Below are 23,779 nucleotides of genomic sequence, written 5' to 3'. Positions count from 1 at the left end.
CTTTGAGCTCACTGTGGAGTCATTGACTGTCGGTAGATCTTGCTTTTCTTTGGGGCCCGGTATTCTTCTTCAACCTTGTTCACTGTAGGAGACTTTTCTCTCTGGGGTTCATGTGTCTTCAGTGGGTTTTGGAGTTCCTTGAAAAAGAGATGGGAGCAGACAGGCAGGAGAGGAGGTCTGCTTCAGTCCAGGAGCTTTCTGCTTTCTGCAGGCTCTCTGTTCAAACTGGTTTGACCACATCTGTTTGTGGATTGTATTGGAGTAGGAGACAGCTCCTTCCAACCACTGTCTGTTAATATGCAGAAATTTAATGTCTGTTTGGTGAAATTAATGTGCCTCATTCTTGGCAGGTGGGGGCCTGCATGACATTTCACAGAAGACACAAATTACATACCAGAAATAGGGTATCCAAAATGCTAATAACAATGGGGAAATTGAGGTAATTAATATCAGCAGAGGAAAAGTATTGGAAAAACTTGAGGGATTAAAAGCCGACAAATCCCCAGACCTGATGGCCTACATCCTGGGGTTCCAAAAGAGGGAGCTGCAGAGTGGATGTATTGGTTATGATTTTCCAAAATTCCCTAGATTTTAGAGTGGTCCCAGGGGTTATTGGAAGGTAGCAAATGTAACAGTGCTATTCAAGAAAGGAGGGAGTGAGAAAATAGAGAATTCTTTCCACTTCTCCACAAGGAAACTCCCTTGTCTATCAAAAACTATTGAATTTAGACTTAAATATATTCAATAACCCGGCCTCCATTGCTTTTTGAGGAAGAGACTTCTACAGAGTACTGATCCTTTGAGAAGAAAAAATTTCTCCTCATCTCCATCTTAAAAGGGAGACCGTTTATTCTTCAACTGTGCCTCTTAGTTCTAGTCTCTCTCACGAGGAGAAACATCCTCCCAATATCCACTCTAACAAGTCCCCTCAGGATCTTCTATGTTTCAATAAGATCACCTCTCATTCTTCTAAACTCCGAAGCCCAACCTGTTCAACCTTTCTTCATAAGATAAACCCTTCATGCCCGGAGGTAGTCGAGTGAACCTTCACTGAACTGCTTCTAATGCAGTTATATCCTTTTTCAAATAAGACCAAAACTGTACACTCTACTCTAGATGTGGTCTCACCAAGGCCACGACAGCTGCAGTAAAACTTCCTTACCTTTATATTCCATTCCCCTTGCAATAAATGCCAACATTCCATTTGCCTTCCCAATCACTTGTTTTACCTGCATACTAACCTTTTGTGATTCATGTACCAAGTCACCCAGATCCCCCTCTACCACTGAATTCTGCAATCTATCTTCATTTAACTAGTATACTGTTTTTTTGTTCTTACTGTCAAAATGGATAAGTTCACATTTTCTCACCTTATCCATCTGCCAATTTTTTCTCACTCACTTAACCTATCCATATCCTTTTGTAGACTCTTTACCTTCTCGTGACAAATTACTTTCCTCCTATCTTGGTGTCATCAACAAATTTAACAACCATACATTCGTCCCTTCATCCAAGTGATATAAATTGTAAATAGTTGAGGCCCCAGCACTGATCCATGTGGAACTCCACTAGTTAGAGCTTTCCAACCCAAAAAAGACCCATTTATCCCTACTCTCTGCTTCCTGTTATATTAGCATGTATAAAGGATTGGTTAGCTGTTGCCCTCTACACCATGTGCTCTTATCTTGTGTTGCAACCTTTGATGTGGCACATTATCAAATGCCTTTTGGAAATCCACGTACACCACATCTACAGGTTTCCCTTTATCCACCATGCTTGTTACTTCCTCAAATCTCTGGCCTAGCCATTGACGCCCACATCTCATGAATGTATATATTAGAAAAAGAAGCAGGTCAGAGGCTGGGAACTCTGCAGCAGGTAATCCACCTCCGAACTCCCCAAAACCTGTCCTCCATCTACAAGGCACAAGTAAGGAGTGTCTAAAGAAAGAATTCTGTTCATCCAGCACATTTGATAACCTCAAGGTGTCCCATTCTGCTTTGAAGCCAATTAAGTACTTTTGAAGCAAAAACAAAGTGCTGGAAATATTCAGCAGGTCTGGCAGCATTTGTGGAGAGAGAAACAGTTAATGTTTCAGGGCAATGATCTGTCACTGACAGAAGGTCGTCCACCTGAAATGTTAACTCTGTTTCTCTCCCCACAGATGCTGCCTGACCTGCTGCTGTTTCAGATTGCCAGCTTCCTCAGTGTATGTTTTCTTTTCACGGGATTTAGGCTTCGCTGGCTATGCCAGCATTTATTACCCATACCTAATGGTCCTTAAGATGGTAGTGGTGAGCTGCCTTCTTGAACCACTGCAGTCCATGTGGTGTAGGTACACACACAGTGCTGTTCGGAAGGGACTTCCTAGATTTTGACCCAGTGATGGGGAAAGAATGGCGATATAGTTCCAAGTCGGGATGGTGCGTGACCTGGAGGGGAACTTGTAGGTGGTGTTCCCATGCATCTGCTGCCCTTGTCCTTTTAGGTGGTAGAGGTCACTGGTTTGGAAGGTGCTGTTGAAGGAACCTTGGTGAGTTGCTGCAGTGCATCTTGTAGATGGTACGCACTGCTGCCACTGTGTGTCGCTGGTGGAGGGAGTGAATGTTGAAGGTGGCGGATGGTGTGCCATCAAGCGGGCTGCTTTGTCTTGGATGGTGTCTAGCTTCTTGTGTTGTTGGAGCTGCACCCATCCAGGCAAGTGGAGGGTATTCCATCGCACTCCTGACTGATGCCTTGTAGATGGTGGACAGGCTTTGGGAGTCAGGTGGTGAGTTACTCGCCACAGATTTTCCAGCCTCTGACCTGCTCTTGCAGCCACAGTATTTGTGGCTGGTCCAGTTCAGTTTCTGGTCAATGGCAAGCCCCAGGATGTTGATAGTGGGGGATTCAGCTATGGTAACGCCATTGAATGCCAAGGGGAGCTGGTTTGATTTTATCTTGTTGGAGATGGTCATTGCCTGGCAGTTGTGTGGCAAGAATGTAACTTGATACTTATCAGCCCAAGCCTGAACGTTGTCCAGGTTCTTGCTACATATGGACACGGACTGCTTCAGTATCTGGGGAGTTGCGAAAGGTGTTGAACATTGTGCAATCGTCAGTGAACATCCCCACTCCTGACCTTATGGCGGAGGGAAGGTCATTGATGAAGTAGCTGAAGATGGTTGGGCCGAGGACACTGCCCTGAGGAACACCTGCAGTGATGTTGTGGGACTGAAATGATTGACCTCCAACAACCACAACCATCTTCCTTTGTGTTGGGTATGACTCCAACCAGTGGAGAGTTTTCCCCCTGATTCCCATTGACTTCAGTTTTACTAGAGCTCCTTGTTGCCATACTCGGTCAAATGCTGCCTTGATGTCAAGGGCAGTCACTCTCACCTCACTTGTGAGTTCAGCTCTTTTGTCTATGTTTGGACCAAGGCTGTAATCAGGTCAGGAGCTGAGTGGCCCTGGCAGAAGCCAAACTGAGCATCAGTGAGCAGGTTATTGCTGAGCAAGTGGCGCTTGATAGTACTGTCATAGGAATATAAGAACAGGTGTAGGCCATTCAGCCCATCGGGGCTGCCCCGCCATTCAATATGATCATGGCTGATCATCCACTTCAATGCCTTTTTCCCACACTATCCTCCTATCTCCTTATGTCATTTGTATTTAGAAATTTGCCAATCTCTGCTTTAAACATACTCTGAGCTTCCACAGCCCTCTGGGGTAGAAAATTCCAAAGATTCACAACCCTCTGAGTAAAGAAATTCTTTTTCATCTCTGTCCAAAGTGGCTTCCCCTTATTTTGAAATTGCGTCCCCTGGTTCTAGACTCCTCAACCAGGGGAAGCATCTTATCTGCATCTACTCTATCTATCCCTTTAAGTGTTTTGTAGGTTTCAGTGAGATCACCCTTCATTCTTCGAAACTCTAGATGCCTTCATCACTTTGTGATGATTGAGAGTAGACTGATGGGGGCGGGGGGGGGGGGGGTGGTAATTGATACTTTCATTTAAGTACTTTTGAAGTGTCATCACTGTTTTAATGTCGGGAAAGTGATATGCTGTAGAATGTCATGTTTGGGGCATGACTGACCTTTTGCTTTCTTACATGCCAAAGCTGACTGTGCGGTTGGGTTCAGTTGTGGCATAATTTTCTTTTAAAATTTGCCAGGGTATCTACAGGCACGTGCCTGTGTTTGGAATGGGGAGTGTACAACGTGTGGAATCGGGCAGTTAGCTTTTTGACTGGTGACTGTTATTGTGTCTATTGTGGAATCAGTTTTTTTGCCAAAGGGGATAAAGTGGTGAATTTTGTCTCTCAGTTCTACAGCGTGAAGGAAGAAGTTGTATTTCTCTCCTTTCATGATTTCAATGTCTTGAAAGAGTATCAACCAGTGAATTACTATTTTATAAACAAAAGCAGCAGCCAATCTGTACACAGCCAAGTCCCACAAATAGCAGATGAGAGTATGACCAGTCAACTGGTTGATGGAGTTGAGATACAGTTCAGCCACAATCTAATTGAAAGGATGAACAGGCTCAAAAAGCTGACTGGCTGCCTCCTGTTCCCATGTTTCTATGTTATTGGTGTTATAAGGAACAAAGACTCAACAGCTCCTGCTTTTGGAATAGTGCCATGAGTTTTTTTTAACCTGCCCCCGAACAGACGAATGGGCCATCAGTCTGAAAAACGGCACGTCTGATAATGCAGCATTCCTTTGGTGCTACACTAGACTGTCAGCTGAAATTGTGTGCTTTGGATAGGAGCTGGACTCTGCCACATTCTGCCTCAGTGGTTAGAGTTCTACCAGCTGAGCTCAGCTTAGACTCACAACTAAAACTGTAGTTGTTGAACTGTTGATGAGATATAATGGTGTAGTGAGGCATGTAGCTAGGGAATAAATTGTTGACCAGCATGCACAGTTGGTAGGTGTGATCCCTTCTATTTGGTACTCAATGATTAAATGTAGAAGACTTTGATTACAGCAACACTGACTGCTTTTTGTTTGTCCCCTCTTCAGAGCTTCTCTGATGGTGCAGTGGATGAGGAGAGTGGAGTTCATGATGGCTGGGAGGAAGGAGAGAATGAAGAAATGGATGAGAGAGAAGAGGAAGATCTGAGTGACACTGCGGAGGACATCGAAGATGATTGTGGAGAGTCATATTATTATTTTGTTGCGGACAAGAAGTGGATTGACCTTGTTCAGGAAGCACAGGGTAGAGGCCTAGTCCAGCGTGTGAAACCCAAGGTAAGAGTTAGTAATCAGAGAGACAGACAGCAGTCTGAACAGCTTCTGCATATACGGATATTAAAAGCCGTTGACTCGCTGGGGACTGATGTTGGTATTGCCTGTTTTTTCTCCACAGAATTTTACAACTCCCTTTTCATTTTGCTGAAACAGTACTCTTACAGGAGGAAGCCCTTGAGTTTACTTTGTATATCTATTGCCACTGAGTCTTTTACTGGAAGTCTGGAAATTGTCACCCATAGCTGCTACTGTCAGATCTCTGATGGATTTCAATAGTGGAAAGTATTTTTGTAATGAGAAATCGTGGTCCCACAGTTGTACAAAACTGCCAGCATTTAAAGGCGTAAGCGAGGAAAATTGAGAAGTCGTGATTCGAGGAACTTTGTTGCATTTCTGATTTTTAGTTGGTCCCTGTTGCCATTCTATCCATTTACATTCCCATCCAGTGCTGCTCCCCATCAGATATCTGGTAGAAATAGAGCTGGAGGAACTGATAGTTTCTTAATAGTTTGGGTACTGTCTAGGTACATTCTCCAGATTGGAAAATGTAGGACAAACAAAGCCAGAACTTCATGGATGACAATAAAGGTAAAGAATAAGATGAAGTAGAAAAAGGGTGCATATGACAAATGTCAGGTGGGTAATACAATTGAGAATCAGGCGGAATATATAGGTTCAGAGGAGAAGTGAAAACAAAAATGAGAAACAGAGAGTATGATTAGAGACTGGAAGTTAACACAAAAAGGAATCCAAATGTCATCATTTGGTAGTGCAGAACTTGAGTATTGCTGAAAATAGACATTTTGTCGAAGCTTTTCGTCTTGCACTCATCAGGACAATTTGCAAGAATACTAATGTAAGGGAAACAACAAATTTATACCATATGAGAAGGGAGTGCTGTTTGGTCAAGGCAATGCCTTGACCAATCACAGTCAAGCTGCCTGGTTTAAATTTCAAATAAAGCTTGGTGTTAATGGTCAGTCACCATAAGCTGGTGCATTGTCCATGGCAGCACCTCTACCAATCAGAGTCCGTTTGCTAGCCAGTCAACACTCTCGTCTAAATGCGGTGAGTTGCTGTTGCAGAGAACCGACACAGAAACGATGGGCTGAATAGCCTCCCCCTGTGCTGTGTAACCATTCTATAATTCCCTTCTACACCTATAATTTTATATCTGAGTGGATGTGTGCTGATGGTACAATGCCATTGATTAGATTTATAAAATGTAACAAGAAGGGAAAGTTTCAAGGTGTGCTGCAGTTCCTGGGGGAAAGGTGAGTGTGAGACATGGACAAGATCCTGAGTTTTGATTCTAGCTCTGATGATTAAGGGAGAAGGAAGAGCACGTAAGTCCATACATCTTGAAGCTTACAACAACAAGGGAAGAAAGCTTGCAACAGTACTGACATAATTTGGCAACACCAGGTGCTTTTTCCTGTGGCCAATGCTAAGGTCCACTCCCATAGGCAAGCCCATGCCTCCTGCAGTGCGAAACTAGAGCTTATGTTCATGTTAATCTGGGATTGCATATCCAAAATGAAAAAATACTGTAGGATTTCTGCTCCCCTTTAGAAGATGCTTTATCAAACCCGTGCCAGATACTTTAATGACACGTTCTACCACTGAATTGGTTTATTAACAAGTTGTTAATCACAGGAGTGAGTCCAGTTAGTACAGCAGATTAGAACATGTCAGTGAATGGGTTAAGTAGACAAATCAGCCCATAGAGGTCCTTCTGAAATGAATTATTTTGTAAATTTTTCAAATGAGCATCCCTTGGAAAGGGAGGAGTCTCTTGATCCTGCTGGGTATTGCCTTTCTCTGCATTACTTATTTGTCTTATCTGTGACGATGCACCTATTGCAGCTTGGTGAACTGTAACTAGTAAGTTAGAAATATTGGATTTTGGTGTCCATAAATTTCTAAGAAGTTTGTCTGCATGACGATGGGCAGTGAGCTCCCCAACATATGTAAAATCCTGCTGATAGGCACCTCTGGAGTTTGGCAATTTGGGCCTGTTAGGGCTATCTTGATTTTTATTGTGGTGGCAGTTAATAGCCTGGTGATGTATGTTAATTGTCTTCAACATTCAAGTGTGCCTGGTGTCTTTACCCAGACATATATCTGCTGTTATAACCAATATTGGCTTGCCAGGCTCATAACTTATATACGACATGTGGAACCAGAAGGATAAAGGGCTTTTTACCAGCTTGCAGTTGCAAAAATCAGTTTGTGGGTGATTTTTTTTCTCGAAAAAGAACCTACTTTTACCCTGAGAAAGTCAGCAGAGAAAAGCCATCAGCCATGGAGAAGACGACTCCATTTTTGTTGCAAATCAGTTTTAAACTAGAGGCAGGCAGGCCTCTGGGGTGCTCGGGAGAGGTTGGAGGAAAGACAAAAATACAAATGGCTGTGGAAAGGGGAATCATTTTGGTGTCAGCTGTGAGATAAGCCTAGTGACTGTAGTTAGGCAGAGCTATGGCAGTCTCAGTGTTGAGGGGGAAAATACCCGTACTGTTTTCCCTCTTAAACATCCCACAAACTTCCTACCAGAATATTAATCATTAAAACATTGCAAGGAAAATGTATCTTTTATTATTTGAGTGAGCAAAGCTTTACAATTTGCATCAATTGGTTTACAGAAAAATGGCTAATAAGGGTTCGGTGAGGTTGTTCTTTAAGGCCCTTTTATGGTCTTTAGAAAGATATGGTGCTGTGCCACTACTCATACAGTGGGGTGTGAATATGATGAGGTGTGCTTGAGAGTTGGGATGGTGAATAATGCATGTTGCTTCTTATAGGATTGGCATAGTGCTACGGTGTGCGATGTACCCTGAGTGCTTTGCTGTTAGGGTACCTCAAACTTCTGGGTCCATTGTATATTTTAAAGAGAGAAGTTAAAACACTGATATGGAACTCTTGCCTGCTATGGAGAGTATCTCGTATATGGTATTGGCTAGAAATGGCCATTGGACACATTTGGACTCTCCCCATTTCTGATTGGCCTCATCCTTGAGTCCCCATCCTGCCTTCCCCTTTCCCCACCTCTGAGGCAAAAGAAACAGAACAGTATCCAATTCAGGAGCCTGTCCAAACTTTCTCTCTCAGAACCTCAAAGGCAATCAGACACACCCAAGAGGCCCCACACCCCCCCACCCCAGTTGGATATTACTTATAATCTTGGGTTCCTCTGGTATTGATCTTGTAGGTTTCCACAAATGTGTCTAAGCTTGCATTGAAGGACTGTAAGGAGTCAATTCTCATTGTCTCCAGAATCCGTTCTGCAAGTCAATCGCCCTCCGATAATAAAATTTCTGCATGTTCTCGGACTAATATTTGTGGCATCCCCAGTTCTACATTACCTCAGAATCTGAAAAAAACATATCTGCTGCTTCATCAGTGCCCTTAATAATTTGAAATGCTTAAATCTGATGATCAGCAACAACTTGTATTTATATAGTGCTTTTAATGTAGTAAAACTTTATATCAAATGAAATTTGACACCAAGCCACATAAGGAGATATTTGGGCAGATGTCCAAAAGCTCAGTCAAAGAAGGAGGTTTTAGGCAATGTCTTGAGGGAAGAGAGGTGGAGAAGTTTGGAGAAGGAATTCCAGAGCGCTCAGCCTTGGCAACTGAAGGCACAACCAGAAATTGTGGAGTGATTAGAATTGGGAATGCTTGAGACTAGAATCGAAGGTTGTAAGGCTGAAGGTGGTTGGCGATAAGGAGGGAACTTGGCCATGGAGGAATTTAAGAACAAGGATGAGAATTTTAGTATCAGTGTTGCTTAACTGGGAGCTAGTGTACATCACGGGTAATGGGTGAACGAGATTTGGCATGAGTTAGGACACAGGCAGTCGAGTTTTGGATGATCTCAAGTTTAGGGAGGGTGGAAGATGGGGGGGTGGGTGCAGCCTGGAGGGCATTGGAATAGTCAAGTCTGGATATAAGAGGTGATTCTCTGGTTACAATTAGTTAAGAATGGAACCAGGTGAGAGCAGTCCCAACCAGCTGGATGACAGTGGAGAGGCATTAGAGAAGGATGATGTCGTCAATGGTGTCAAAGTCTACAGACAGGTAGAGGAGGAATAGTTTACATTTGTCATTGCCATATAGGGTCTCATTGGGGAGTTTGAGAGCTGTTTTGGTACTGTGACAGGGGCAGAAACCTGATTGGAGAGATTCAAACATGGAGTTGCAGGAAAGATGGGAGGGGACTTATGGGGTGACAACACATTTAAGGGCTTTGGAGAGGAAGGTGTGGCTGGAGATGGGGCAGTAGTTTGCAAGGGCGGTGGGGTCAAGGGTTAGTTGTTTTTTTTTAAGGAGAGGGGTGATGATGGCAAATTTAAAGGAGAGTGAGACAGAACCATTAACATCAGCTGATATGGTGACCAGAAAGGGAAGAATGCAGACCGTTGATCTGGTAACAGAAATCTCAACAGTATTTCGAGAATTGGTGATAGAAAAGGAAGGTGTATTGACAGTGTAATTAGAGGTGGAAAATCTGCAGTATATTTAAAATCTAAAAACAGGTTAATTGGTGTTGAGTTCATTTTCTGGAGATGGTTCAGAAGATTTTCAGATATGGTTACTGGAGTGGAATCTCTCACTGTATTGGATGGATTAGTGAATTGATGATGTGACATTCCAAGCACCAGGGATGGCAAACAATGAGTAGAAGGCAGATGTCCAGGGCATGGTCGAGGAGTGCAAGTGCTTCTGAAAGACTGCAGGATGTGCTGTGTCTCCAAATGCACAAATTTCAATGCCCAAATCTAATGGTAATACTTCCAATATTGAACTGTTAGTAGATGACCTGTTGGCTGCACTTGAGTGCTGTCACCATGGAGACAGAACCTACAATTCAGGGCATTAAAATCTTTTTTCATTAATCTTTTAATGGGATGTGGGTGTTGCTGGCAAGGCCAGCATTTGTTGCCCATTCCTAATTGCCCTTGGTGGTGAGCTGCCTTCTTGAATTCTGCAGTCCATCTGGTGCAGTTAGGAAGAGTGTTCCAGGATTTTAACCCAGTGACAGTGAAGGAATGGCGATATAGTTACAATTCAGTATGTTGTGTGGCTTGGAGGCCAACCTACAAGTGTGTGTTGTCCCATGCGTCTGCGGTCCTTGTCCTTCTAGGTGAAAGAGATTGCAAGTTTGGAAGGTGCTGTAGAAGGAGATGTAGTGAGTTACTGCAGTGCATTTGTAGATGGTACACACTGCTACTGCTGTGTGTCAGTGGTGGAGGAAGTGATTGTTGAAACTGCTGGATGGGGTGCTGATCAAGCGAGCTGCTTTGTCCCTGATGGTGTCGAGCTTCCTGAGTGCTGTTGGAGCTGCACTCGAGTGGGGAGTATTCCATCACACTCTGACTTATGCCTTGTAGATGGCGGACAGGCTTTGGGGAGTTAGGAGGTGGGTTACTCGCTGTAGAATTTCCAGCCTCTGACCTCTTGTAGCCCAGTGTTTATGTAGCTGCTCCAGTGTAGTTTTTGGTTAATGGTAACCACAGGATGTTGATAATAGGTGATTCGGTAATGGTAACCTGGGGGACCTGATTGAGGTGTACAAAATCATGAGAGGTATAGACAGGGTGGATAGCAAGAAGCTTTTTCCTAGAGTGGGGGATTCAATTACAAGGGGACACGAGTTCAAAGTGAAAGGGGGAAAAGTTTAGGGGGGATATGCGTGGAAAGTTATTTACGCAGAGGGTGGTGGGTGCATGGAACGCATTACCAGCGGAGGTGGTAGACGCAGGCACGATAGCGTCTTTTAAGATGTATCTAGACAGATACATGAATGGGCAGGAAGTAAAGAGATACAGACCCTTAGAAAATAGGTGACAGGTTTAGATAGAGGATTTGGATCGGCGTAGGCTTGGAGGGCCGAAGGGCCTGTTCCTGTGCTGTAATTTTCTTTGTTCTTTGTAATGCTGTTTAATGTCAAGCAGATGTTTGGAATCTCTTTTATTGGAAATCTGCACATTATAAGTGAAGATTTGTTAACGAGTACAGTACTTAAGTAATGAGGGTTGACTGTGCATATTTACAAGTTTGAGTGTGGAATATTTATTCATAAATGCAGAGGGGAAATTAAAACTTGCTGCTTACTTCAGCCGATCTACTTATGACCGTGCTCAATGTGCTATGTACATCAGGATTCTGGGAAGCTCGGTACCTTTATCAGGCTCCAGCAGCGTTTGGTTTAGGGGATGAATTAATGAAATTCTAATGCTACTGCGGCCAGCTGGATAAAATGTACCTTGTACAGTATGCAGGAGAATCTCTGGATTTCAGTACAATTGTTGTGCAAAAATATTTACTTTAACTCTCCTGCTTAAAAATCTGTTATGTTTAAAATGCAGAATTGGAATAATGCATATTTACTGCCATTCTCCTCTTCCCCGTCGCACCTCATTGTAAAATACAACGTCACTTTGAGCCTGCCTCGCATTAAGATTAATGGTCTGAGTTATTTCATTTTTTTTTTGATGGAAGGTTTTATTTTTCCAGTTTTCTCTGCTGAATGCGTTGACTCTGGTATTTATTCTCTGATGCCTTCATTGGCTGTTCAGGATATTGAGAGTCTAAGAACCAGCTATACTGTCCTTGCCCAGTGTCAAGTCAGGAACCATGGGACCATCTGCGTCTGTGTGGTACAGTACAAAACCAGGCAGTGCAGTTATCTGCTGGGGGGGCCTTTGCTGGAAATCCTTGATTTGTAATCTGAATGATACGAAGGAGCTCTCCTTCAATCTCTGTTCCTCTCCCGAGTCTGGACACTGACTTTAATTCTGCTCCTTGAATGATATTGACTCATTTCTAAATTTGTCTGACTCGAGTACTTCAGATTATAAAAATCAACAGATTCTCTGTGTGCATAATGTTTTATAGTCGTTCATAGCTGCTGTTGAGGGTGGAGATGATTATCAGTTGTATTGTGTTTTAAAGAGCATGGAGTGAAAGTAACAAAGGCCGTGATCTTCAGCAACTTGTATGTTACCGCTGTGACTGGGCAGTTATGGACAATGGGGATGGAAAAAAGATTTGCCAATGATTCACTATGTTAAGATTGCAGTAAAATATGACACATGCAAAATTTGTATGCTACACCCACTTGAATTGTGGAAAGGGCATCCAAACAGGCTCTGACTGGAGAGTGCATTTTAATTTGTGTAACATTAGCATGAAGTATTGGGCATATTCAAGTCTCTGGAAGTGGTTCAAGAGTTCACCGACCTAGGCTCAACTATCACCAGTAACCTGTCTCTTGATGCAGAAATCAACAAGCGCATGGGCAAGGCATCCGCTGCTATGTCCAGACTGGCCAAGAGAGTGTGGGAAAATGGCGCACTGACACGGAACACAAAAGTTCGAGTGTATCGAGCCTGTGTCCCCAGTACCTTGCTCTACGGCAGCGAGGCCTGGGCAACGTATGTCAGCCAAGAGCGACGTCTCAACTCATTCCATCTTCGCTGCCTCCGGGGAATCCTTGGCATCAGGTGGCAGGACCATATTTCCAATGCAGAAGTCCTCGAGGTGGCCAACATCCCCAGCATGTACATCCTACTGAGCCAGTGGCGCTTGAGATGGCTTGGCCATGTGAGCCACATGGAAGATGGCAGAATCCCCAAGGACACATTGTACAGCGAACTCGTCACTGGTATCAGACCCACTGGCCGTCCATGTCTCCACTTTAAAGACGTCTGTGAACGCGACATGAAGTCCTGTGACATTGATTGCAAGTCGTGGGAGTCAGTTGCCAGTGATCGCCAGAGCTGGCGGACATCCATAAAGGCGGGGCTAAAGAGTGGCGAGTCGAAGAGACTTAGCAGTTGGCAGGAAAAAAGACAGAAGCGCAAGGGGAGAGCCAACTGTGTAACAGCCCCGACAACCAATTTTATCTGCAGCGCCTGTGGAGGAGTCTGTCACTCTAGAATTGGCCTTTATCGCCACTCAAGGTGCTGCTTCACAAACCACTGACCACTTCCAGGCGCTTACCCATTGTCTCTCGTGACAAGGAGGCCAAAGAAGAAGAGCATGAAGTATTGGGCATACAGACCTATCACTGGGGTTACTCAACAATTTGAAGAAATACGCAATGTTAAATCTTGACACAATTAGATTTTTTTTTGTTTCTGTATGAGCCTACTAAGGGCACTGGATTTTGAATAAATTAACTGCAAAGCTAGAAATCCCAGAGAAGGTTTACTAGACTAATACCCGGAATGGGCAGGCTGTTTTACGCAGAAAGATTGGACAGGCTAGGCTTGTATCCGATGGAATTTAGAACAGTAAAAGGCGACTTGATTGAAACATATAAGGTCCTGAGGGGTCTTGACAGGGTGGATGTGGAAAGGATGTTGCCACTTGTGGGAGAATCTAGAACTAGGGGTCACCGTTTAATAATAAGGGGTCACCCATTTAAGTTAGAGATGAGGAGAAATTTTCTCTGACAGTCATGAGTCTTTGGAATTCTCTTCCTCAAAAGGCGGAAGAAGCAGAGTCTTTGAATATTTTTAAGGCCGAGGTAGATAGATTCTTGATCAGCAAGGAGGTGGAAGGTTATCAGGGGTAGGTAGAAATGTGGAGTGATCAGTTCAGCCATGAACTTATTGAATGGCGGAGCAGGCTCGAAGGGCCAACTGGCCTACACCTGCTCCTAATTCGTATGTTTGTATGTAAATGTCATGAAAACATGGTGTGCTGAATAATTTTTAATTCATCGATTGGAAACCGACATTAAATTTTTAACAGGAAAGCTGGAATCCAAAGTTCAGCTTTTAAAAAGACAGCAGCCAAGATGGCCACTGCAATTTGCATTGAAATACCTCACATTCCAAGGTATCGCATGTAGAGCAAGCCCTCATCCAGAGCAATGGCTTGAGCAGTTGAATGAATTATCTGGGATCACCCTTGTTAGTAAGACATTCAAAGCCATCTTGGAATATTAACCTGAGTGGAGAAGAACCTCCAGGGGGTAATCATTGAAACAATAGGACCTGAGAGAGATTGAAATTCTTAGACATGGATCTCACTTAAGTGAAAAAGAGAATACACTGAGACAGACATGTGGCAGTTTGTCCATCTCTGTGAAGTTTCTTTTGGACACAGCAGACAAGCTTTGAGTTCTAATCAATGCAGAACCCCAGGCAACACTAAGTTTCGACCCATGTCTGTGGACTGCAAAGCATCCAAGTCTATCATTGCTGCGCACAGCGACTCTGGCGAGAAAGCCATCTACATCACTATCTCCAAGTAAACACTGAACCAAATGACCAGCCAGGAATTTCAGGACCACGAATTCAGCCGGAAGACGACCGAATTACCGGACTCCAGAGTGTATATTATTTGATTTGTTGTGGACTGCAATGTGTGTGTGTGTTTCATTATTTTTGCTTGGATCGCCTTTTGATTATAAGTGTAACAAACTAACCTCCCTTTTGTTTAAACACAAGAAAATCTGTCTGGTTCTTTTATGGTCATAGCACCTAAATGGGTTAAACACTCACTGAATTGGTAAGCACATTCATTGTTTAAAAGTTATTAACCCTGTTACGGTCAAACAAGGAGAAGGACAAGAGGGGAGCCTTTTGACTCCCCCCTGATCACCTGAACGCACACAATATTCAAACTGTGCCAGAATGGAATTTAAATAGAAAATGCTGGTAACACTCAACAGGTCAGACAGCACCTGTAGAGAGCAAAACAGTTAACTTATCCGGTCGCTAACCTTTCTCCCTATGCGGATGCTGTCTGTTCTGTGCTTGTTATTTTATATTTATATTTCAGATTTCCAGCATCTGTAGTATTTTGTTCCATGATGTACCCTTTTAAGTATGTCAAACAGCATTTAATTTTTAAGGTCTAAGTTAGCATAGACCACAATAGTGTGACAGTTACACTACTGGAAAAATAATCTAGTTGCCGTGAGTTTAAGACCCAACTTCAGTAAAACTGGGCACCAAAGAAAAAATAACTGACAGTTGCCTGAGTTTTGTAAAAAAAAAAGCATACAGGATGACAACTGTCCTCCGGAGAAGGGAGCCTGCTATCCATTCACTGAGCTAGTAATCCAGAGGCCTGGACTAATAATCCAGAGAAAGTGAGTTTAAATTCCACTGGCAGTTTGAATTTTGGTTTTAAAAATAATATATAATATGAAACAAAAGCAGATGGGCCTTGGTTTAATGTTGCATCTGACCACAGAGCTGTCAAACTTTTGTAAAAATTGAACTGGTTAACTAATATCCTTTCTCAACTCTCACCCTCACCTGGTCTGAACCTATGTGACTCCAGTCCCACACCAGTGTGGTTAATTCTTAAAGCACCCTTTTGTAGTGAACACTTTGTTGTATCAAACCCGCTACCAGTAGTTCAAGAAGGCCCACCACCACCTTTTTCAGGGCAGTTTGGGTTGGGCAATAAAAGCTGGCCTTGCCAGCAATGCTCATATCCTGAGAATGAATTGCAAAAAAAATGTTCCTTTGGCAACTCAACAGCTGAAAACTTTGGTATTGATGGCACCTTTCACAAGTTGAGAGCAAATTTTAAAAAATTATCCTTTGTCGTGCATTTAATTTTTTAAAAGATGCCTTTGTTCTCTGGAAGTGGGGAATACAGATAATTCAGTATTTATTTCCCATCCTAAACTGCCCTAGACGGTTGTAGTGGTTTAAGGTCATGTCTGAGGGTAGTAAGAGTTATCCACTGCTTGTGGGACTGGCCAGACCAGTAGGGGTGAACTCATTGGGTTTTAACAACAATCCGACTGTGTTCTCACTTTTTTTCCTCTACTAATGACTATTGATTGCATTTTCACAACTTGCCTTTAGTGGGCTTTGAACTCATGACCTCTTGGATGCTAATCCAGCAGCAGAGCCAGAATGGGAGGGCAAGAGTTAATTTTCAGTAAAAGTCTCTGTTTCCAGCAGGGCCACAGGTTGTGCTACTTTTCCCCCCGCAGAGCCTAGTTGAATCACTCTCTAAGTAACTGCAGAGTCTTCCCTCTGAGGAACAGAGGAAACATACATTTTCACTGCCTTCTGGAAGACAGGTTATTTTCTGAACTCCTACAGAAGGAATGTGTCAGTGAAACTGAGAGATGCTGTCTGTCCCTATGGAAACTGGAATTATGGATGCCATTGCACCCAGCAACATGTGCATAATATGTAGAAAGATACTGAATAGAAATTGCTATTCTCTGCATGTATAAAAATGTAATACTTGAGCAGAATTAGTGAAAAGGCACTGGTTATTTTGTTTGGGGAGATTGGACTCCCAGTTCCAGGTGTTATATTGTGGGAATATTTGAGTTTCTTTGTGTTCTCCAATGGTAGTGTTTCATTGTGCTCTCTGAGGACTTCAGTAAGACAAAAATGTTGAGTGTGTAAAATCTCAATGCAGCCAAACATGTATAGTACATTGGTGTACTTTTTATTCATTAAGCTTTCAGCAGTGTGTCCTGATCGGTCAAAACTCTGCAGGTAAATTCACCGCCACTCTTCAAAAGTTGTGCTGTGAAACACTAAAAGGCCGACCTTTATATGTTGCATCATCAGGTTGTACTGGAATGATTCATAGCCAATCAATGACTTTGAAGTGTAGAAATGCTGCAACCAATTTGTGCCATAGATTGATGCAGTGAGATAAATTGACTTGGATCTTTTTTTTGGTGTTGGTTGAGGGAGGAATGTTGACCATGATGCAGAGATTCCCTGCTTTTCACCTAGTGCGATGGTATCCATGTGAACAAGCAGATCAGGCCTCCCCTTAACATCTCCTCTGAAAGATGGAACCTCTGATAATGCCGCAATCTCTTATTGGAATGAAGGAATAAATTGTGTTCAGGTCCTGAGTGGACATTGAACACATGATCTGACTTTTTTCTTTAATCTTTCATGGGATGTGGGTGTCACTGGCAAGGCCAGCATTTGTTGCTTATCCCTAATTGTCTTGACAACTGGCTCGCCCGGCCATTCCAGAAAGCGGTTAAAAGTCAACCACATTGCTGTGGGTCTGGAGTCGCATGTAGGCCAGACCAGGTAAGGACAGCAGATTTCCTGCCCGAAAGAGCATTAGTGAACCAGATGGGTTTTTAATGACAATTGATAGTGGTGCAATGAAACTGAGAAGTTTTCAATTCCAGATTTTTACTCCATTGAATTTTTATTAATTTAATTGAATTTAAATTACACCAGCTGCTGTGGTGGAATTTGAACCCTTGTCCCCATGACATTGGCCTGGGCCTCTGAATTACTAGTTCAGTAATGTTACTATTACCCCACTGTCTTCGCCTGACTCTGATTTTGGAGGGTGCTGCTACGAGCCAAGCAAATACTTGTGGTCAAGTAGTAATGCGAGGAGGGACATGGATCTACCTACCACTGAGGTGATCACGCAGGCATCCGCATCAACCTTGGTGCCATGTTTGACCCAAGATGCTTTTCAGACCACATATCTGGCCATCACTAAGACCATCTATTTCCACCTCCAACATCGCCTAACTCTGCCCCAGCCTCAGCTCATCTCCTGCTGAAACCTTCATCCCTGCGTTTGGTGCCCTTTAGACTGGATTCCTGGGGGTAGGCGGGAATGTGGAGTAATCATTTCTAACGCAATCCTGGCTGGCCTCCCACATTCCACCCTTCATAAACCTGAGGTCATCCAAAACTCTTCTGCCTGTGCCCTTACTCAGCGCCAGGTTGCGTTCACCCATCACTCCTTTGGTCGCTGACCTACATTGGCTCCCAGTTAAGCAATGCATCAATTTTAAAATTCTCGTCCTTATTTTCAAATCCTTCTGTTGCCTTGTGCTCTCCCTATCTCTGTAATCTCTCGCCCTACAACCCTCAAAGATCTCTGCGCTCCTCCAGTTCTGGCCTCTTGATCATCCTTGATTTGAAACGCACCACCATTGGCCTCGGCCCTAAACTCTGGAGTTCCCTTCTTAAGGCTCTCGCTCTCTTACCCCTCCCTCTCCCCTTTTAAAGATGCTCCTTGAAACCTAGCTTTTGGTCACTTTCTCTAATATTTCCTTGTTTCAAGGTATCAAATTTTGCTTTATGATGTCCTTGTAAAGCTCATTGGAATTTTTTTAATGTTATATGTGGCATATAAATACAAGTTGTTCAACAAACTGCAATTTTTCTTTGATTTTCCCATTTCTGGCCGTCTCATGCCGTGCATTGCCTGTGATTGAGCTGGCGGGTGAATTCCTTGTGTGTCTCAGTCAGCTGGCAAGAGGCAAGCAAGGTAACCTGTCCATAACTGTTCCCCTCTATCCTGTCCTCTCCCTGCTCTTGTGTTTGCATATTATAATATATATATTTATATATATTTTTATGTTGTGTACGTACAGACCTGTATTTGGAATCAAATTTATATGGACAGTTGCCCAAGAGCACACAGTCACAGACTATGGTCAGTAGGTGGTGAAATTTCTTCCTCCAACGTTATGGGTTTGCATGTATGTTACTCTTCACATTAAAGTTTCTCAATTTTTACCTTTTTGTGTTTTGGTGCTTATCTCAATCACAGTTGCTTTTGATTTACCTTCCAATGGAAATAATCCCACGTTTGCCTTCTCTGTTTCATTTAAACACCAATTTAATTCCTTTCAGTCTTCTCAGCTTCGGGGAATATAGTTTTAGTCACTATAACTTTTCCTCTGAATTCAGAATACTCTTCTGGATGCCTGTGTTGCCCTTTCTTTCGGGCGCATTGAGTCCTTCATAAAGTGAGGAGCTCAAAACTACATTGGGAATTCCAAATGTGGGCTGACCATTTTGTGGAGAACCATCATGACTTGGTTTTTGTGTTCAACCTCTATCAACCTACAAATCTCAGTTGCCTTCAGAATGTTTGTTTGTTATGGCATCTACTTATTTCAAGATTTATATAGCAGCTTGTTGAGATCTTTTTGATCCTGAGCTGCTTTCAGAATTTTTACCATTTAAGATATATTTTCATTTGTCTTTGTCTCCAAAATATATTTACACTCAGTTTCTGTATCTAAGATTCACCTGCCACAGATCTACCCGCTCTCCTTACCTGTGTTTGTCCTTTCTGCTGCATTCTGGCAGTTTGTGAGCTGTTCATGGGATGTTTTAGATTAGATTAGATTAGAGATACAGCACTGAAACAGGCCCTTCGGCCCACCGAGCCTGTGCCGAACATCAACCACCCATTTTTATACTAATCCCATATTCCTACCAAACATCCCCACCTGTCCCTATATTTCCCTACCACCTACCTAATACTAGTGACAATTTATAATGGCCAATTTACCTATCAACCTGCAAGTCTTTTGGCTTGTGGGAGGAAACCGGAGCACCCGGAGAAAACCCACGCAGACTCAGGGAGAACTTGCAAACTCCACACAGGCAGTACCCGGAATCGAACCCGGGTCCCTGGAGCTGTGAGGCTGCGGTGCTAACCACTGCGCCACTGTGTTGAAACCTCTCTCGTTTAACTCTAACACTGATTATATGATTCAGGAATAAAAACAAAGTGCTCATGCTCAGCAGGTCAGGCAGCATTTGGAGAGAGAAGCAGAGTTAACGTTTCAGGTCTGTGACCTTGCATCAGAAATCAGAACTGGGTTCTGATGAAAGGTCACAGATGCTGCCTGACCTGCTGAGTATTTCCAGCACTTCCTGTTTTGATTTCAGGTTTCCAGCATCTGCAGCATTTTGCTTGTATGGTTCAAGATTTCGTACACCAAAATTGAGGAAATTAATCAGAAATGGGGAATATTGACTTCAGTAGTTTGGGGTTTACATTATTTTCTTTTAACTTAAATTACTCAGCATTTTATAACGTTCAAATTTAGCTAACCAGTTATCTGCATGTGTGATAAGTTCACTGTTATGATCCAGTTTTTGATTTTCCTTGCTTTTCTTCCCCCAAATAATGACATTGCAATTGTTTTGTCGCTTAATTGCAAATCGTCCCAAAATAGTAATTAGTTGCAAGAACAAAAGTTCAGAGTTGGAACAGTGAACAATATGTTCAGAGGGTTGTGATACTGCAATAGTCATCGGGGACCATTGTTTTTAATGGGCTTTTGAGTGTGCCTAGGCTGCAAATGAGCTAGAATAGCTGCATTGACATCAGAATTGCATCTAATTGTCTGTCAAATCCCTGGTAATGGTCCGGCTTCTGCTTTGCTTGTCTGGCAGATCACGACATTGAAAATGTGTGAAATCCTCTTTGTGGAGAAAGGAGGAGGTGCAACCGAGTCATCTTGCAGCTGATTTTTTTTTTCCCTGCTTGATGGGAGTTTACTGGAGGAAAGCTATTGAATTGCGGTTTGGGGTCGATTCTTTTGGAGCTTCCCGGTTTGAAGTGTTGGGTCTGAGTGAAGTGGAGGGAGACTGAATGGAGTCCAAGTACCATAGAGACACAGGGCATTGATAATGGTAACGCTGGAATTCAGACAGACTGTGAGTGAAACCAAATAGAACACGAGGCTTGGGAATTTGGCAGCTACTGAGATCTCTCAGCACACAAAATCTTTTAACACATCCGGTTTATGAAAATATTTCAGAGATTGCAGTAATTATTGGCTGTTAACAGTGCGTGAAAATGGGAGTATGCTTACCTTTTGCTGTATCTGAGTCTGGCAGCCTTTTGCCTGTTAGCATTGTGCTGTTTGACATGCACGCAAGGATCTGACTGGAATAAGGGATTACAAAGGCTCCTGGTTTGATATGAAAACATTTCAAGGACTTGTTAAATGAGTAGCTCTTTGCTGCAGTGCTTTTGCAGTGCTCTGGCTGAGTTCTCGGCTATATACTGAACACTGGGTAATCTAGCAACTCTGCAAACCGAGCTATTGAGGCTTGCATTAACCTACCATTCTGAAATACTTCAGTTTTGTTTTGAGCTTTTTAGAATTGTATAAAATTATGTGCACAGAGTATTCTCTCAACAACTCATCACTGCTCTCCTCCGTTGGCACACACAACACCGTGCCATGCTGGTAGATTCCTGAAGTCGCTGGAACTGCCGTATCCGGTGCGGAATCTGACATCCATTTGTTCTGCTATTGTCCCTTCTCTGGGGACTGCTAAAGCTCCCAGCTGACCTCTACAAGCCCAAGGTAGCCTTTCACTGAGCTGAGAGCACTTGGGTCTGCCCATTTCACCATATTCGGGCAACAAGACAGAGCGAGTATGCTGTGTCTGTATCTGTTGGTAAAATTTCAAAGGCACACTGATTTTGAGTTCCTGCTTTGCCACAGGGAGTGAACTTGGATGATGGCACAGAGCAGCATGGCCATAACGAGCCCTGGACTTGCTATTTGTGAAATTCCAGGTTCCTTCACTTGAAAAGGCTTGGTCGCAGTAGCCCTGTGTTAGCCTTTTTTTTTTGGAAACCGTGATTAGCAAGGACAGGAAGTAACACCTTTGACTGTAGTTACTTTTACTCGGATCCAGTACAAAACTACGAAAATTGTGTAGAGTCCATTATGATGGCATTGCTATCTCCGCAGAATTAAAGCTGCAGCATGTATTGACTGGTTCACCATCAGCACTTGGGAGTAGCTGGACCCGGATCCTGAGTCTTGGTTTTCTTTTTACCTTCAAGTACATGGAAGCATAAATCTGAAGAATCCATTCCTCTGATTTGGAAGCTGCACAGCCGTGTGCCTGACCCTGTCATCACTACCAGTTGAAGCAATTCCTTTCTTATCCTTTCAGGTTGGGGGACTCCTCACCATTTGGATCAAGCATCCACATCAGTACGATATTTCAGGATAAACTCATCCTCTCTGTTGTGTTCTTCCAATTTGGTCACAGTAAATCTCTTGGATTTCCGTAATATCATTGACTCTGAATTACTTGGACTTAAAGCCTGTAGCTGGAAAATTATCTCACCTGCAGAGTGGTATTTACTAAAAAAAAAATGAAGTTTCTGCGTCACCAGGGAATACAGTCAGCAGTTTCCCCTGTCGTGTTGCGTACACAGTTTCAATAACCTGTTGCCATGGTGACACGAGTTTGGATAAGCAGGGATTGCCAGCGTGTTGTCATAAAGAATTAAATGAGTTGCAGTGGATCGGCAGGCTGCAGAGAAACTTCCCGCAGTTATTTCATATCGTTGTCGTCTCTCTGAATGCTCCCTGCCAAGAGCAATGATGGAATTCCTTCTGACATTCCTGCGAAACAAGCATCTGGTAAGATGGGACTACAAGTCCAATTCGGTAGATCATGTTGCGTTTTCACAGTCGCTTACATTTTATTAAAACCATTCACCTCATTTGCTGATTTCATCCTGCTAAATACATTTTTACAGACTGTCCTGTAGTATCTGGTGTTCTGAGTCGCAGCCATTGCATTTGGTATCCTGTGTCCTCTTAGATTATTGTGATATAAACAGTTGCTCTTTGGTCTGAATTTGTCGTCTGTCTTGGACATGTTTTGGTCTGTGTTCCAACATTTTGTATTCTCTCCAATGCTGTACTGTTGTTGAAGTTTGCTTTTACCAATGTGCTTGTATTTATATTGTACAAGGCATGTGAAATTTCGAGTATTTAGCTTGAGGCTGGCAGAGAAATGGATGAAGCATTGAAAATCTGTCTTGGCCTCCAACAGTACACCTGTGCTGACCAGAAATCTGTAGGGATCTTGAGTAGGAAGGAAATGTTGCTTAAAAAAAAATGCTGCAAAAATAGCCCCATTCGATGAGCAATAACTCGTGTAAGATACTCATCCTTATCTGAAATGGGTATAGAGAGTATTGTCATAACCCAGGGATGAATTATGTCCAGTTTAGAAAAGTACTTCTAGAATCACATGGAGCTTAAGCGATGGACTGTGTTCTGCTCTGAGAGGTAATAATTTGACCTGAGGTGATTGAAGCTGTTCAGTTGCATCTAAGGCAATGAGAGTTTAATTGGAAGGAATTATTGTTTTTGAGCAGCTTTCCCAGCAGTGTGTTGAGTTTACCAAATGATTTCTACTTAACAGTTGGTTTAAGTAGTTTAAAAGACAGTATATCTGGTGCACCAAAGGCATTGTCACAGAGGAAGGTTCTGTATTCATCCCCATAGAACCTTCCTTCAGGAGGCCACTAGGTGCAGTTGGATAAATTGCGAGTCGTCAGTCTGAGCAACAGGTTCAACATCATCTCGTGATCCGTGCCTGATGTTCCTCACACATTTTACCCTGCATAACACCCGTCAGTCACGAAATGTGGAGAGCTTTCACTCCCTTGGGATTCTGCATTACTCCTACTCAGTCAAGGTGCCTGGTGGGAGGTGCTAAGTGCAATTCACCACGTACATACGCAGCAGCTCCTCCTCTGTGACAATGCCTTTGGTGCACCAGATATACTGTCTTTTAAACTACTTAAACCAACTGTTAAGTAGAAGTCATTTGGTAAACTCAACACACTGCTGCAAAAGCTGCTCAAAAACAATAATTCTTGAGTATTGCTGAAAATAGAGACATTTTGTCGAAGCTTTTTGTCTTGCACTCATCAGTGCAATTTGAAGGAAAACAACAAATTTATACAGTATGAGAAGAGCGTG

General features: G+C 43.0%; 1 protein-coding gene across 2 annotated transcripts in view; it reads left to right on the top strand.

Annotated features, from left to right (window-relative positions):
* LOC137371071 (F-box/WD repeat-containing protein 7-like) overlaps positions 1 to 23,779 on the top strand; it is a 294,578-nt gene that overhangs the window by 49,305 nt on the left and 221,494 nt on the right. For both annotated transcript variants that reach the window (XM_068032971.1, XM_068032969.1), the window contains exon 3: positions 5,008 to 5,235. In XM_068032971.1, coding sequence (XP_067889072.1) covers positions 5,008 to 5,235 — 228 coding nt within the window. The remainder of the gene's footprint in view (positions 1 to 5,007; positions 5,236 to 23,779) is intronic.

Source organism: Heterodontus francisci, chromosome 6 (assembly GCF_036365525.1).
Source record: "Heterodontus francisci isolate sHetFra1 chromosome 6, sHetFra1.hap1, whole genome shotgun sequence".
Classification (NCBI taxonomy): Eukaryota; Metazoa; Chordata; class Chondrichthyes; order Heterodontiformes; family Heterodontidae; genus Heterodontus; species Heterodontus francisci.
This window is presented reverse-complemented; position numbering and strand designations above follow the sequence as displayed.